Genomic DNA, 16622 nt, shown 5'->3' with positions numbered 1-16622 from the left:
AGTTATTCCTAGATTTGTCAGTAATTTACACAGTGGGAGCATGTAAATATTGAATAGTGTTGCTGAGATGGCTGAGCCTTGAGGAACACTTATTTCACACTGGAAAGTATCAGATATATGGCTTAGAACGTCTGCTACATATACAGATTACCGATTTTGATTGGCATTGTGCTTTTGAGCCACTTAACTGCCAAGTGCAAGTTTTTGTGCATTTGAGCTTGTACTGTACTATTTACTGTATTACACTCAAGCCTTTTCAGCCTGTGGTATCACATAGCTTAGAACCTCTGCTACATATACAGATCACTTTTTGATTGTTGTATTTTGAGCCACTTTAGGATTGATTTGGTTCATCTGAATCATCACCCTTGAAAACTGACTCCGGAACAAGAATCTCCCCAACATCCTCTTCAGTAAACACAGAAGCAAAGAATTTGTTTAGTCTTTCCACTATGGCCTTAAATGCCCCTTTAACCTCTCTATTATCTAACGGTCCAACCGTCTCCCTTGCAGGCTTTATGCTTCGGATACATTTAAAACAGTTTTTATTATGAGTTTTTGCCTCTACAGCCAACCTCTTACAAATTCTCTCTTAGCCTGTTTTATCAATGTCTTACATTTAATTTGCCAATGCCAATGCTTATGCTTTATTTTCTACTGATGGATCCTTCTTCTAATTGTTCTTTTGGCTAAAATAGCCTCTTTCTCCTCACTTTTTAATCATGCCGGTAATCGTTTGGCCTTCCTTCCATCTTTATTAATGCATGGAATACATCTGGACCTCACTTCTAAGATTTTTTTTTTTTAAACAATGACCTTGTCTGTTGCAACTCTTAACCTTTTTAGCTGCACCTTTTAGTCTATTTATTTATTTAAAACTATTTTTCTCATTTTATCAAAGTTTCCCTTTTGAAAGTTTAGTGCTAGAGCTATGAATATACTTACTGTCCCCCTTCTAGTCAGTTCAAATTTAATCATATTAAGATCACTATTGCCAAGCAGACCCACCACTGTTACTTCTCTCACCAAATCCTGCACTCTACTGAGAAACAGATCTAAAATTGCTCCCTCTCATCAGTTCCTGAACCAATTGCTCCATAAAACTGTCATTCATTCCATCCAAGAACTTTACCTCTCTAGCATGTCCTCATGTTTCATTTGCTCAGTCAATATTGGGATAATTGAATACTTTAAATTAAATTGAGATACGTGGTGTTTTTAAATTATTAGAAAAAACTTTTACGCTGTGCATATCAAAATTTACTTTAGAAATTTAAGGACCATCATACCACCCAGTGCTCACAAGTCAGACTTGCATTTCATGCACTTCATATGGGTCACTTTTAATCAACTGGTCCATGTAGCTCCACTCAATTTTTATGAATTTTTTAAATATTTTTCAAGTAATGAATTTTAAAAAGAAGAAAAACTTCCCTTATTCATCCGTTGTCGGGGTCATTTTTCCATAGCTGTCGGAGGTACTCGTCCGACGCGCGCGTTTCGCCAAAGTAGTTGCTTCAGAGACGTATATTCAGACTCTCCTGATCCAGCACTCCCCTTGTTTCAACGGGGGATATAAACAGATCTTTAAGCATTAGTAAATTCTTGCAAAAAAAGAAGAACTTCAGTGGTGTTAAGGGTCCATCAAATTTTTCTAAAAAACATTAAAAGCCTAAATCAAATTCAGCGATATTACTTTTTTGCAACAGAATGTCTTAACGATGTATACTTGCAGAGGGAAATAAAAGGTAAACTTACCGAACCCAACACCGTCTCTCCGCTCAGAGTTCTTAGCGGTAGAGCGGCTTGGGTCGGTCTGAATTTAAATACCATTGCGTCTGATATCCACCTGACAGTCAGATGATTCCTGATTCTGGCGGGCAATCACCAGAAATGGAACCATTCGATGTCCTTATTCAAGCCACCAGGGGTCACTGATTTTAATTGAAAGATCCACTTCTGTTCGCATTGTCTCAAAGTCTGCACACGATTGCCACCTCTCCAGTGCTGATTGATGATTTCTAGCACGGTCCATTTGATATCATCAAACTCATGATTGAATTCTTTGAAATGAGCAACTAAGGGTTCCTCAACTCGATTGGTATTGATGCAGCATTTGTGTTCAGTAAGACGAATCTTAACCTTCCTTTTTGTCATGCCTACATAAGTTAATGGGCACGGACAAAAGATGGCATAAACTGCATGGGTTGAATGACAAGAAAATTCGGGCAGAAGAATAGTTTTCCCCGATGCCGTGACAATTTGAGTCTGGGGGGACTTTAAAGGGCAGAATTTGCATTTATCACATGTTTGAACAAGTTCCTTGTTCTGTATAGGTTTAGAACAATTTGAGCGTACAACATGGTCCCAACCCATGCAGTTTATGCCATCTTTTGTCCGTGCCCATTAACTTATGTAGGCATGACAAAAAGGAAGGTTAAGATTCGTCTTACTGAACACAAATGCTGCATCAATACCAATCGAGTTGAGGAACCCTTAGTTGCTCATTTCAAAGAATTCAATCATGAGTTTGATGATATCAAATGGACCGTGCTAGAAATCATCAATCAGCACTGGAGAGGTGGCAATCGTGTGCAGACTTTGAGACAATGCGAACAGAAGTGGATCTTTCAATTAAAATCAGTGACCCCTGGTGGCTTGAATAAGGACATCGAATGGTTCCATTTCTGGTGATTGCCCGCCAGAATCAGGAATCATCTGACTGTCAGGTGGATATCAGACGCAATGGTATTTAAATTCAGACCGACCCAAGCCGCTCTACCGCTAAGAACTCTGAGCGGAGAGACGGTGTTGGGTTCGGTAAGTTTACCTTTTATTTCCCTCTGCAAGTATACATCGTTAAGACATTCTGTTGCAAAAAAGTAATATCGCTGAATTTGATTTAGGCTTTTAATGTTTTTTAGAAAAATTTGATGGACCCTTAACACCACTGAAGTTCTTCTTTTTTGCAAGAATTTACTAATGCTTAAAGATCTGTTTATATCCCCCGTTGAAACAAGGGGAGTGCTGGATCAGGAGAGTCTGAATATACGTCTCTGAAGCAGCTACTTTGGCGAAACGCGCGCGTCGGACGAGTACCTCCGACAGCTATGGAAAAATGACCCCGACAACGGATGAATAAGGGAAGTTTTTCTTCTTTTTAAAATTCATTACTTGAAAAATATTTAAAAAATTCATAAAAATTGAGTGGAGCTACATGGACCAGTTGATTAAAAGTGACCCATATGAAGTGCATGAAATGCAAGTCTGACTTGTGAGCACTGGGTGGTATGATGGTCCTTAAATTTCTAAAGTAAATTTTGATATGCACAGCGTAAAAGTTTTTTCTAATAATTTAAAAACACCACGTATCTCAATTTAATTTATTGCCCTCGTGGGGTTATTCATTAAGAGATTTTTTGGAATTTGATAATTGAATACTCCCATTGTTACTGCACTACCAATTTAATAAGCTTCCCTAATTTCTATTACCATTTCACTGTCCATCTTGTCATTTTAGCCAGGTGGACGATAGTATATGCCTATCGCTATACTCTTCTCCAACACAGGATTTCTACCCATAAAGATACAATAGTACATTTAGTCTCTTGCCATCCCAGACAAAGTGCCACCCCACCACCAAGTTGCTTCTCTCTATCACTGAGATATAATTTGTACCCAGGTATAGCACTTTCTCATTGGTTATCCTCCTTCCACCATGTTTCTGAGATGCCAATTAAGTCTATATCTTCATTCACTGCTATACACTCTAACTCTCCCATCTTACTACTTAGACTTCTGGCATTAGCACACAGACATTTCAAAGTGTGCTTTTTTGTTTGTATTAACATTCTGCTTCTCAGTTAACAGGGATAATTTGGAATCTTTTAGCTCAGGTGATCCTTTATTTATAGGCACATGTACATTTCTTATTATTGGAACCTCTCTGTAGGATACCTTAACTCTAATGCTTCCAACTTTTATAGACTTTTATTACCTCTGTCATCACAGCTTCCCTCTTCTCTCCTCTTTTTGTATCCGCCTTGTTTATTCTGATTGTTCCTGATGGTTTGTTTTAGCCTTGGTTTGGCAAAGGCTGATAATTAGGCCATTTTATGTTCTTTATTATATGAGAAGTGAGATGATTGCAGCACGTCTTCAGTCTGATCAACCTTTAGAATTTGCTCAATGAATTACAATGGAGAAATTACTTACCTGATAATTTAGTTTTCCTTAGTGTAGACAGATGGACTCAGGACCAATGAGTGTGTAGTGTACTCCTGCTAGCAGTTGGAGACGGATCCGATTTCAATCTGACATCAGGCCCTAGTACATATACTCCTGCAGGAAGTGCAGCTCTTCAGTATTCTCCTCGAAAAGCATTGTGGATATATGTGTGACTGACTGATTGATTAACTTAATTTGATTAACTTGCATAACTTCATAACTTAGTTAAATGTTAAAACTTGATTAACTTGAACTGGTTGATTGACTATAGCTGGAGACCGCCAGAGTACTCAACCGGAAAGCGTCGACACCCGGCAGGGTGGATGCCCTAGTTAAATGAAAATGTGGCTTACCCTTGAATCATTTGAAAGACCATGCGTAACGGCAGCCAAGGGTAGGATGCTGAGTCCATCTGTCTACACTATGGAAAACGCAAAGCTATGCTGTCGCCCTCACTCTTGGGGCCGTAGCATGACAGAGCGGCCACCTGTACCTTGATGGAGTTGAGGGACAGTCCCTTCCGTAGTCCGCTCTGTAGGAATTCCAGGATCACGGGAACTTTAAATGTGTGGCTTGATGTCGTGGTCTTCGCACCAGGCTTCAAATACTCTCCAAATCCTTATGTACGTTAACGATGTGGAGAACTTGCGTGCTCGGAGGAGGGTGTCGATTACAGCCCCCGAGAATCCGCTCTCTCTCAGGTGGGCCCTCTCAATGGCCAGACCATAAGAGAGAATTGAGATGGGTCTTCGTGGAGGATCGGACCTTGTTTAGTAGGTCCCTGTGTGGAAGCAAGGGTAGGGGGTTCCCTGCCAGCAGCCTTCTCATGTCTGCGTACCAGGGTCTTCTGGGCCAATCTGGAGCCACCAGAAGAACTAGTCCCCTGTGTAGTTGTATCTTGTGAATGATTGCGCCCAATAGGGGCCACGGCGAGAAGGCGTATAGCAGGGTCCCCGGTGGCCAGGTCTGTACCAGGGCATCGATCCCTTGGGACTGCGGTTCCCGTCTGCGACTGAAGTATCTGGCCACTTGGGCATTGGATCTGTTTGCCAGAAGGTCCATGTCCGGTGTCCCCCACCGATTCACTATCATTTGGAAGGCTGCGGGCGACAGCCTCCATTCTCTTGGATCTAGACTTTCCCTGCTGAGTAAGTCTGCCGTGATTTTGTCTTTCCCGGCGATGTGGATGGCGGAGATCTCCTGGAGATTTGCTTCCGCCTATGCCATCAGGGGGTCTATTTCTAGAGACACTTGTTGGCTTCTGGTTCCCCCTGTTGGTTGATGTAGGCCACTACTGTGGCATTGTCTGACATTACTCTGACTGCTTTGTCTCGAAGTCTGTGAGCGAACCGCAGACAGGCTAGTCTGACTGCCCGCGCTGCTAGGCGATTGATGTTCCATCCCGCCTCTTCTGCGTTCCACTGCCTTTGGGCAGTTAACTCCTCACAGTGTGCTCCCCATCCTCGTAGACTGGCACCTGTGGTGAGTAGGGTCCAGGTTGGAGAGGATAATCTTGATCCTCGGCTCATGTAGTTGGCCTGCAGCCACCACCATAGCTGGTTCCGGACTCTGCACAGGAGCGATAGACGTACGGTGTAGTTCTGACTGTGGGCTCCACCGTGATAGAAGTGAGTGCTGTAGGGGCCTCATGTGGACTCACGCCCATGGCACAACTTCCAGTGTAGATGCCATCAGCCCGAGGATTTGCAGATAATCCCATGCTGTGGGACGAGGATCGTTCAGCAAGGTCTGTAGCCGGTTCCACAGTTTTAATCTCCTTGTGGGGGTCAGGTGGACCTTGTCTTCTTTGGTGTCGAATCGGACTCCTAGGTATTCTAGTGACTGTGAGGGTTGTAGAAAACTTTTGTTTGTGTTGACCACCCATCCTAGGCTCTCCAGTAGAGATATGACTCTGCTGGTTGCTTGGTGGCTTTCCTCTGGTGACTTTGCCCTGATCAGCCAGTCATCTAGATAAGGGTGGACGAGGATTCCTTCCTTCCTCAGTGTTGCCGCCACCACTACTATTACCTTGGTGAACGTCTGGAGTGCTGTGGCTAACCTGAAAGGTAGTGCCCGGAACTGGTAGTGACGGTTCAGGACTTTGAAGCGTAGATAGCGCTGGTGTTCCTGGTGAATTGGGATGTGTAGGTAGGCCTCCGAAAGATCCAGGGATGTGAGAAACTCTCCAGGTTGTATCGCCCTTATTACAGATTGCAGGGTTTCCATGCGGAAGCGGGGAATCCTCAGGTGGCGGTTGACCGACTTGAGGTCCAGGATGGGCCTAAATGTTCCCTCTTTCTTGGGTACGATAAAATAGATGGAATAATGTCCAGTATTTATTTCTTGTGGAGGCACTGGAGTTATGGCCTCGAGGGCCAGTAGTCTGGACAGTGTAGCTTCCACTGCCTTCCTCTTGAAGAGGTCATGGCAGGGGGACTTCACGAACTTGTCCGGAGGGGTACGAAGAAAATCCAGGTAGTACCCCTCCCAAATGATGGCTAGGACCCACTTGTTCGAAGTTATCTTGACCCATCTGCAGTGGAATAGGGCTAGTCTGCCCCCTATGGCTTCTTCCCTTGGACAGGTCGGCTGAATCTCATTGTGGGGTGTGGCTGGGGCCTGTACCCGAGCTGGTACCCCTCTTGTTGTGCTTGTTCCGAAAGGACTGGTTCCTGCTCGTAGGGTGGGACGCGTGATAGTTGTTCCTGTAAGGATTGAAGCGCTGTGAACTTCTGCCCCTGGAGGGCCTGGGGAAGAGTCGCTGGTTTTTCTTCGTTTTATCCTCCGGCAGGTGCGGCACTGGGGACTCTCCTCATTTGTCGGCTAATTTCTCTAGTTCGCTGCCAAACAGGAGGGATTCCTTTGAAGGGCATCCTTGTGAGGCGCATTTTGGAAGATGCGTCGGCCGACCAGCTTCGGAGCCAGAGTTGCCTTCTGGCTGCCACCGCAGATGACACTCCTCTGGCCGCTGTACACACTAGGTCGGAGGCAGCGTCCACGAGGAATGATTCTGCTGGTTCCATGTCTTCTCCCGGAGTGTTATTCCTGGTTTGGGATAAGCAGGCATGTGTCACCACTGTGCAGCAGGCCGCAATTTGTAGAGACATAGCGGTTACGTCAAATGACTGTTTGAGGATGGATTCCAGACGCCGGTCATGTGCATCCTTGAGCGCTGCCAAGGTCTGAAAACGAACCTGACATTCTTGACCTGGAAGAAACCGACAGGGGCTGGCCTCTGGTGCCCCTATATGCCGGCAGCAGTAATGGAACTGAAGGCCCTGCCAATGTCGATGGTGCTGTGTCCATCGGTGTGGTTCCAAGGTCCATCAGTGCAGATGCCACCGATGCTAACGCCAATGGCTTGGAATTTATCGACCCAAAGAGTTTCTCCATCTTATTGAGTTGAGCATGATGCCCTTAGGGGTCATCTGGGCACACATGCGGCAACCCCAGACATCAGGTGATGCTCCCAGGCAGAGGACACATATCTCATGGGGGTCCGTGATGGACATGGTCCTCGACCACTGGGGGCATCGACGAAAACCAGATTAGGCCATGACGAATGAAAAGAAAGGAAGTAAAACATGAGCGGCGACGGTGGGCGATTGAAGTCGGCGGGCATAGAGGCACCAGTGCCATGGGGGAAATGACAGCAAAAACACTTACCGAGAATGCCGAAAAACCTGTCTTAAGGAGCCTATGGGGAGGAACTGAGAGGGACCCGGTGTTGATAGAACACTAAAAAAAACAAAAATATCTGGGGAAAAGTTTTCCAAAGGCAATTTTCAAGGAAAAAAGCCAAGAGCTCACTTAACTGCGAGGTGAAAGCTCCAGAAAAGAAGAGACTGAAGAGGGACCCAGCATGGATGTGTGGTATTAGGGTATGCTGGGCATACTCAGTGTGCAGAGTCAAGGTTTCAGACATTTTTACGCAAGTCTCCATCTGATGATGTCACCCATGTGTGAGGACTACCATCTTGCTTGTCCCTAGGAGAATGCCTTTTGCTTGCTCTGGCAATATTTTCAGAAGTAAAATTAACCTGCTGGCTCTCTAAATATTTTTTTTTTGGCTTAACCAAGCTAGCAGGACAGGATCTACAGACATGGCAAAAGTAAGTCCCACTAGCTGCTAAGAGGGACAAGAAGCATAGTCAAGTTCCATAACTCCTACTTGCCTAGAAGACCCTTCCTGGTTAGAAGTTCACTTTGAGAGATTTAACTCTTCATGTAATATCAAAGCATCTACATCTAAACCTACAAGAGTGCTATTTTGTGGAAGCATAGTTTTAGTTTTGTCTTTCACAGTTATTCTTATATGCAAAAATGTATCATTATTACCGTCCAGGCCCTATAAGATTCCACAGCCCTGAGTGAGGATTTGTGGGCTGAGTGCAACAACTCTGTCACTACAGTGAGAACCAAAGTCTCAGGCAGTTTTGCAACTCTGTATCTGTTAATTAATATTAGCTGCAGAGACAAATGGTAAAGTTTTAGTGTCTTTTAAACACCAGGGTTATTCTATACAAATAACAACTAAGAACTGAGCCTAACTCATTATCACCTGACAATCTAACAGCAGGTCACTTTAGCACAAGATCTTACAGGTGCTGGTACTTAGAGGGGAGAGGTTGTTTGCTGGCTTTTATGTTGACTCTGGGAATCGTGACTTCCTTTGTTCCTGGGCGCTCGCCCACCTGCAGTGCTTAATGACCACTCAAAACGTATCTTTGGGTAAAACTGGCCGCAGCTTTTATTTAACCATAACAGCACACAATGTAATCATAACAACCCACCACCCCGGGCCAATACATATATATATCTATTTATTGCCACACGTTCTGCCGGGACCACGCCCACCCACGCCGCCTGCCGCGCTCCAAGCAAGGCGACTTCCGTTCACCGGCCCCCCGCCGCGTAGTAAGCAGGGGGGCCCTGCCTCCGGGCGTGGTCCCCCTTTTCTTCCGGCAATCTGCTTGTCAGCCCGCGGCTGATCCCTTTACCCTAAGTCCTATTGGCCCGGGTACCCGCCCCCAGCTGCGACATTGCGTTGCTCCCTTCTATCTCCGTCTCCTATCTCCATTACACCCTACAACTCATTACAGGGTGGGAGGGTGGGGAAACGGCTCTCCAGGGGAAAAAGGGCCGGCTGCCTCGAGGCACCGGCCCTTTAAACCCCGGCCAACGTCATCAGGCCGAGCCGGCCCCTTCTGATGACGCCGGCCGCAGGAACGCCCCCAAAGGGGCGGGATCCGGGCTTTGGCGTCATCGGGGCCGATGACGCCGGCCACAGGAACGCCCCTTGGAGGGGCGGCGTTTCGCATCGGCGCCGCCCCTCCCTCTGACGCTAGCCCCCGGAACGCCCCCACTGGGGCTGGCTCATGCCCCGACGTCATCGGGACGCAACGCGCTTCGCGGCGCGCCCCGATGACGTCACGCGACGCGCCCGGCAGTCCGGCCCTCCCCCAGGTAACCCGTGGGCTCCGATTAAATATCGGGCCCACCTATTGACTCTGGGAATCGTGACTTCCTTTGTTCCCGGGCGCTCGCCCACCTGCAGTGCTTAATGACCACTCAAAACGTATCTTTGGGTAAAACTGGCCGCAGCTTTTATTTAACCATAACAGCACACAATGTAATCATAACAACCCACCACCCCGGGCCAATACATATATATATCTATTTATTGCCACACGTTCTGCCAGGACCACGCCCACCCACGCCGCCTGCCGCGCTCCAAGCAAGGCGACTTCCGTTCACCGGCCCCCAGCCGCGTAGTAAGCAGGGGGGCCCTGCCTCCGGGCGTGGTCCCCCTTTTCTTCCGGCAATCTGCTTGTCAGCCCGCGGCTGATCCCTTTACCCTAAGTCCTATTGGCCCGAGTACCCGCCACCGGCGCCGAGCAGTGTCTACACTTGCTCGGGGCCCCCCCCAACAAGTAACAGGGTTTTTTAGCTGTGGCCCCGGTGCTTCCCTACCTGCGCCTCAATTGCTTCAGTTAAGTCGTACCCAATGTCCGAAAGGTGTATCTTATCCGCCCAATAGAAGCCCTCACACTGCTCATCCGCCCACTGATGACGCATCTGACAGCCCCCCAGGCGCTCCAACCAGGCCCCCAACTGCCTGTTGAGCTTCTTGCGGCACCTTCCCCATAACTTGGTCTTAGCGAATTTTATCCGGGGAATAATGTCTGACCAACATAATACTGCACCTGGGAACAAAGTCTGCAACTCGCGCATGTCCCTTTTTGCCTCCTGCAACAGCTGCCTGCAGGTCCATGTTCCCAAATCGTTGCCTCCCAGGTGCACTATTAACATGCCTGGGGCTGCCATCTCTTCCCTCCTGACTCGGATCATAGGCAGTAGTTGCTGCCACCGCATCCCTCGCTTTCCCATCCATGTAACCTGCACTCCCCGCGGGGCCAAACCGAGGTGTACGCCGTGCTTGCGCTGTTGCGCCCTCTGCGCTGCCCAATGAACGAAGGAATGCCCCACGATCCAAACCGTTTGCGGCTTAGCGGACGAATCCCATGTAGCGGGCGCTACCGATCTCCGTAGTAAGTCTAGGGTGGTTGTAGTCCAATTGCCCATAAGTGTTCCGGCACCGGAGTCCCCTCCTTCTCTGCGTTGGGTACCTGTTTGCGAAAGAGAGACCATTTGGCACGTGATAACGCGTCCGCAATACCATTGCTAATTCCAGGTACATGCCGTGCCCGAACAGTAGTGTTTAAGCGCAGGCTGCTCAGTATTATTTGTCTCAATAGGTTCGCAACCCTTGGGCATTTCGCTGTCTGCCTGTTGATGACGTATACCACAGCTTGATTGTCAGACCAGAAAATTATGTGTTTGTTTTGCAGTCTGGGTCCCCATATGACCAGTGCAACCCAAATTGGGAATAGCTCCAGGAAAGTTATATTGCGTGTTGTACCTTCTTGTATCCATGCTATCGGCCATTGGGCAGCCGCCCACGCCCCTTGGCAATACACTCCAAATCCCCACCCCCCCGAGGCATCCGATTGTATGTCCAGGTCACGATTCGACATCTGGGGCTCTTGCCATATGGATATTCCATTGAAGTCCTGCAAGAAGCTTTTCCATATCGCTAAGTCGTCTTTGATTGCCTTTGTTATCCTTATGTAGTGATGTGGTTTCCGTACGGATGTCGTCGCGGCCGCTAGTCTCCTCAAAAAGACTCTGCCCATTGGGATCACCTTACAAGCAAAGTTAAAAGCGCCCATTATGGATTGTACCTCCCGCAGTGTTAATTTTTTTGCCAGCATTGCGGTTTCAATGAGGTTCCGCAAATTCTGTATCTTGTCCTCCGGAAGCCTGGATATCATTCTTTCTGAATCGAGTTCGATGCCCAAAAAACACAAGTTTGTCCCTGGCCCTTCAGTCTTGTCCATCGCCAAAGGGACACCGAAATCCTTCGCCACTCCTTGGAAAGTCCCCAGTAAGCGAGCCGCTGCGCCTGTCCCTTCCGGGCCGACGAACAAAAAGTCGTCGAGGTAATGTATGATGTTGTCCAAGCCAGCTTTCTCCGCCGTTACCCAGTGGAGAAATGTGCTGAGCAGCTCAAAGTAGGCACATGAAACTGAACACCCCATGGGCATGCACTTGTTGAAGTAGAATTGACCTTGGAACTTGAAACCCAGTAGCGGGAAGCTGTCTGGATGTACGGGCAACAGGCGAAACGCCGATTCTATATCCGTTTTTGCCATTGCTGCTGACCTCCCACACCTCCGTAACAGTGATATAGCACTGTCAAATGATGCATACTGCACCGTGCATGCCTCTCGAGGAATGTGATCGTTCACCGATGCTCCTATTGGGAAGGACAGGTTTTGTATGAGTCTGTATTTTCCTGGTTCCTTCTTTGGTACGACCGCTAGTGGGGAAATCATCATCTCCTGGAAGGGGGGCATCTGGAAAGGGCCGGCAATTCTGCCCAGCTCGATCTCCTTGTCGATTTTGTTTCGGACGATGTCAGGGTGGCGTGTTGTGGATGGCGCATTGCCTGCTGTGTGTATGTCAATGTTGCCTTGATAGGGGATCCTGAACCCTTCCTGGAAACCTGCTGAAATCTGCTTTGCTTCCTCTCTCCTCGGGTATTTGTCGAGCCAATGCGTCATTCGGTCTAATCTTATTGGCGAGGCGGCTTTTTGGTAATGCTGGGCTTCATTTTTCCTTTTTAGGAGAACTCCCACTCCCCCCTTTTTTCGTGCACTTCGTCGCCAGGTGCAGTGCGGAACAAATCAGGCATATGTGCTTGAATTTACATTCTTTGAAATTGCATGAAGCCTTGTTGTATCTCCAACACGCGCTGTTAGATGCACCTCCAGTTCCTGGGTAGCTGAGTCTGGACGCTGATGACCTCGCAGCTGAACGAGTCCGTCCCCCGGCGTCACTGGCTCTGTTGGTCATTTGCTGGAGCCAGAGGTCCACATCCGACCTTCCCCAGGATAGCTGCGTATTCTCTTCCATTCGATCGCGGAAACGCTCATCGTAATTCAACCAGGCCCATCCCTCGTACGCCCGGTATGCTCCAAGTATAGTGTCCCCGTAAGTTAGCATAGGTCCACATTGCGATGGATCGTCCTTTGTGATAACGCTCATCATGCGGAGATATGCGCGTGTCCAGTTCACGATGTTGCGCGCAATTTTCTCATTGCTGTCTGGTAGTGGGTCGCCAGTCTTCGCTCTCTTCCTGTCACGCTGGCCTCTCCTACCTTCCATGAGTCGGAAGATGTCTATGTATTTCTTCTGCTTTATGCGCTTTCTTAACTTTCTGGGCACGCTTTCCCATAGTGGGATGCCCTGCGCCGCGGCCGCCGTTGTCTCCACTCCTGGCGGATTCTGTGTATTGTCATCCGCGCTGTCCGTATCCGTGGAGGAGCTGCTTTCGCTGGAGCTGTACCTCCTCCTGCGCTTAGCTTTACCTTTCTTTTTACTCGCTTGCGCAGTTAAGGGTCCCTGTATAGGCTGTGCAGTGGACTCACCTCTACTTGTGTCCTGCGTTGCGTTTGGCCTCGTGTCGTCTTGGGAATGGTCTTCCCGCGCTGGCGTCACTGCTGACCCGGTCTTGGGATGGGTGCCCAGGTCGCCATTTGGTGGTGGTTCCTGGGTATTCTGCTGTGGAGCGGCCGCCTCGGTCGTCTGTAGGCTCGTAGTGCCGGTCAGAACATCCCGTTGGTCGATGGGTGTGGGAGTCTCTGCCGGGGTCGGTTGGACCGCTAGAGCTGGGGTGGGAGGGATCCCTGGTTGTCCGGGCCAGAGCCCCCACAGGTAGAACTGGTACGGGTAGGCTGGCGAGGTCCATTGTGGTTGGGCGTGTTGCCCGGTGGGCTGGCCCGGAGGGGTTATGCCTGGGATGGGGTTAGAGGCTGGCATCCACGGGGGGATGCCCCATGGGAAGGGGAACCCCGGGAAGGTAGGGGTCACGCTTGTTGGCTGGCCGGGCGTCGGGATTGCCGCAGTGTGAAGGTTGTAGGCTTGGGGGGCGCCCATGGGGGGGCCTTGTGGAGCCAGGGGGCTCAAGACGGGGGGCTGGGGGGGCCAGTTCCCCCCTTCCGTCTGTGGAGGTCCACTGCCGTTGGGCGAGGGGTTGGCAGCAGCAGAAGGTGGGTCGACGACCGGAGGGTGGGGAGCGTCTGGAATTGTAGGGGGGGGCTAAGCGGGCCCGCAGTCGTCGGAGTGGAGGGAGCCGGCATCAGGGGGGGGGGTCCCCCGTCCCCCCCGTTGGCTTGAAGGTGGTTCCCCTTGATCTTTGTTTCGTTCGTCCCCCGGGTCGTGGTTTTGCTCCCTTTTCCCTCATGCGTCGGGCTGGGTTACTCACAGTTTCTCGTTCCGGCAGCGGGGTGTCCTGTGAGCCCGGGAGCTGGCCCAGTGGGGGTCCTCCTGGAATGTGGGGCCCGAGGCCTGTGCAGGGGCCAGAAGGTCCTGGGGTGGGCCCAGGAAGGGTCCTCTGCTGGGTTCGGCTCATTCCGGTTCCGCTGCTTGTGTAGTCCTGGTCCTGGGGCAGCTCAGCTGCCTGAGTGGTGCTGGGCCCTGGTCCTGGGGCTGAGGTGGAGCTGGGGTTTTTTTTTTTTGTGCAGAAAAGCCCACTGCTCGGTTTTTGGCTTTTTCCTTTTTTTTTTTTTTTTAATTTTTATGGCTGCCGGCTGCCGATCGGGGCGGCAGGCCGCGTGGTCCGCGTGCTTTCCGATCGGGGCCGCGTGGTCCGCGTGGGTTCCGGTCGGGGGTGGCAGGCCGCGTGGTCCGGGCGAGACTGGCCACAGCAGAAACGGCTCTCCAGGGGAAAAAGGGCCGGCTGCCTCGAGGCACCGGCCCTTTAAACCCCGGCCGACGTCATCAGGCCGAGCCGGCCCCTTCTGATGACGCCGGCCACAGGAACGCCCCTTGGAGGGGCGGCGTTTCGCATCGGCGCCGCCCCTCCCTCTGACGCTAGCCCCCGGAACGCCCCCACTGGGGCTGGCTCATGCCCCGACGTCATCGGGACGCGACACGCTTCGCGGCGCGCCCCGATGACGTCACGCGACGCGCCCGGCAGTCCGGCCCTCCCCCAGGTAACCCGTGGGCTCCGATTAAATATCGGGCCCACCTATTCTGTGGATAATACTCACCCCATGGAATAGACTGAGGTAAGAGTATAATTAGAATTAATTATAAGTCTTGGATTTCATATCATCTCAAGTAGCTTAAGGAACAATAAACTAATACTAAAAAGTAAAATGAAATTATGTCATGAAATATTAAAGTTATTAACATTATCTATTCTGTATATATAACTTCACTTTAGGAGCAAGGAAAAATAATTAAATTAATAAACTCAAGCAAAAGTTTATTCCAGTAGTTTTACCACCACCTACTGGCACATGAATTTTATGAAAACTCTGGAAGCTTAGAGAAGCTCCTTCCAAACAGGCATGCGAGTGTTCACATAACTCATCAGGGCAATTATCAGATATGCTCATCTATGAAGAACAATCTTACACAAATTAAATAATTGTTATACCATCCAATGGAATTGTCATTTAGGGGTAAAAAATCTTAATTTTTAAACCAGGTTATTCTGCAATTACAAAAAAACTTGAAAGAGAAAAAAAACAGTATTGTGGCTCACCGGACATTTTCTGGTCTAAGTTTGTCTAGAACCATTTCTATTAAATCAGGTCTAAAGTCTTCCAGTAAATATTCAGCTGCAAGTACTTCTTCTAAAGGATAATACTGAAAAATATAAGATATTCAATTACAAAAAATGTTCAAAGTATATCAATAGAAAAAAAACATAGCTGACTGCTAGAGAAAGATTTGATTAAGTTAATTTCTTTCTGCATATGACATAAAGCAGCAATGCAAGATAACTTGCTCAGTTTTGGTCATATTTGATCATGACATATACTGGGGTCCCCTAGCCCTCCAGTTTCTGCAAACATATCTGATATCAAGATATATATAATGCATATTCCTATGATATATTTTATCTAAGAGATAGGTACATTTGTATACTTTGGCTATCATGAAAACCAGATATACTTTGTCACCTACAAGGGTCGGAGGTAGCAGGCTAAATATTCTAGCCAATCCATTTACACTTATGTTACTCAAAATAAGTTGAATATCTTTAAGAATCATTTTTAAAAGAGACAATTTAAAATATGATGCTAGAATAGTTTAAAGATTTTTTTCCTAGCATGCAACCAGATCTATTCTTCTGCATTATGGATCATTAGTTCTTGCTGAGCATGAGGAGGAAAATATTTGTTTAATGGCTCTTAATCATTGTGCAGTTCCTTTAATAAGTTGGCAGGGTTATTTTGGGGGGATTAGAAGAACTATTAAGTATGATTCTGTATTTCAAATGCAACATCTAGTATATCCCAAAAGGTGCAGCAGTTTTGCTACCTATAAACTGGGGATTAACCAAGGTATGAGTGGTATAAAGCAGGAATCTATTAATGCTAGATCAGCTAGGAAAAGGGATGATCAAATTCCTGATTTAATACAGGAATCTGACCTTGATAATTTCTTTTTACAGAATCTTGGCATACTAATGCATTGCTTTTAAACCAGTTGTGTCTACCAGCGTTTGCATATGAAGGTGTAGCAAGGGAGATTAAACATGAGGGATAAATGTTAGCTTGTTTAAAAAGAAATTAAAACCCTGAAGATTGCCTCTTGCCATGAATTATGGTTTTGAGGGAATTTTAGTAAAAATTTCAGGCTAGCTATTTTATTTAGTTTACTCTTCCCTTGGAATTAATAGTGTTGATTTCTCTTAGTTGAGACTTTATATATGCTCCACCTTCAGTTTAATAAGAGATTATTTTAGGAAATTTTAATCTGCACATAGATAATATGCGATTCTGCAAGTGCTAAGGTTTTTAAGGATTCCTTATTTG

General features: G+C 47.9%; 1 protein-coding gene across 3 annotated transcripts in view; it reads right to left on the bottom strand.

The window, feature by feature from the left end:
- Nucleotides 1-16622, bottom strand: part of IDE (insulin degrading enzyme) — a 434361-nt gene that overhangs the window by 273018 nt on the left and 144721 nt on the right. For all 3 annotated transcript variants that reach the window (XM_029609922.1, XM_029609921.1, XM_029609920.1), the window contains exon 11: nt 15344-15447. In XM_029609922.1, coding sequence (XP_029465782.1) covers nt 15344-15447 — 104 coding nt within the window. The remainder of the gene's footprint in view (nt 1-15343; nt 15448-16622) is intronic.

This window comes from Rhinatrema bivittatum, chromosome 7 (genome assembly GCF_901001135.1).
Source record: "Rhinatrema bivittatum chromosome 7, aRhiBiv1.1, whole genome shotgun sequence".
Lineage (NCBI taxonomy): Eukaryota > Metazoa > Chordata > Amphibia > Gymnophiona > Rhinatrematidae > Rhinatrema > Rhinatrema bivittatum.
Note: the sequence above shows the minus strand (reverse complement) of the source record. Positions and strands in the feature narration are given on the sequence as shown.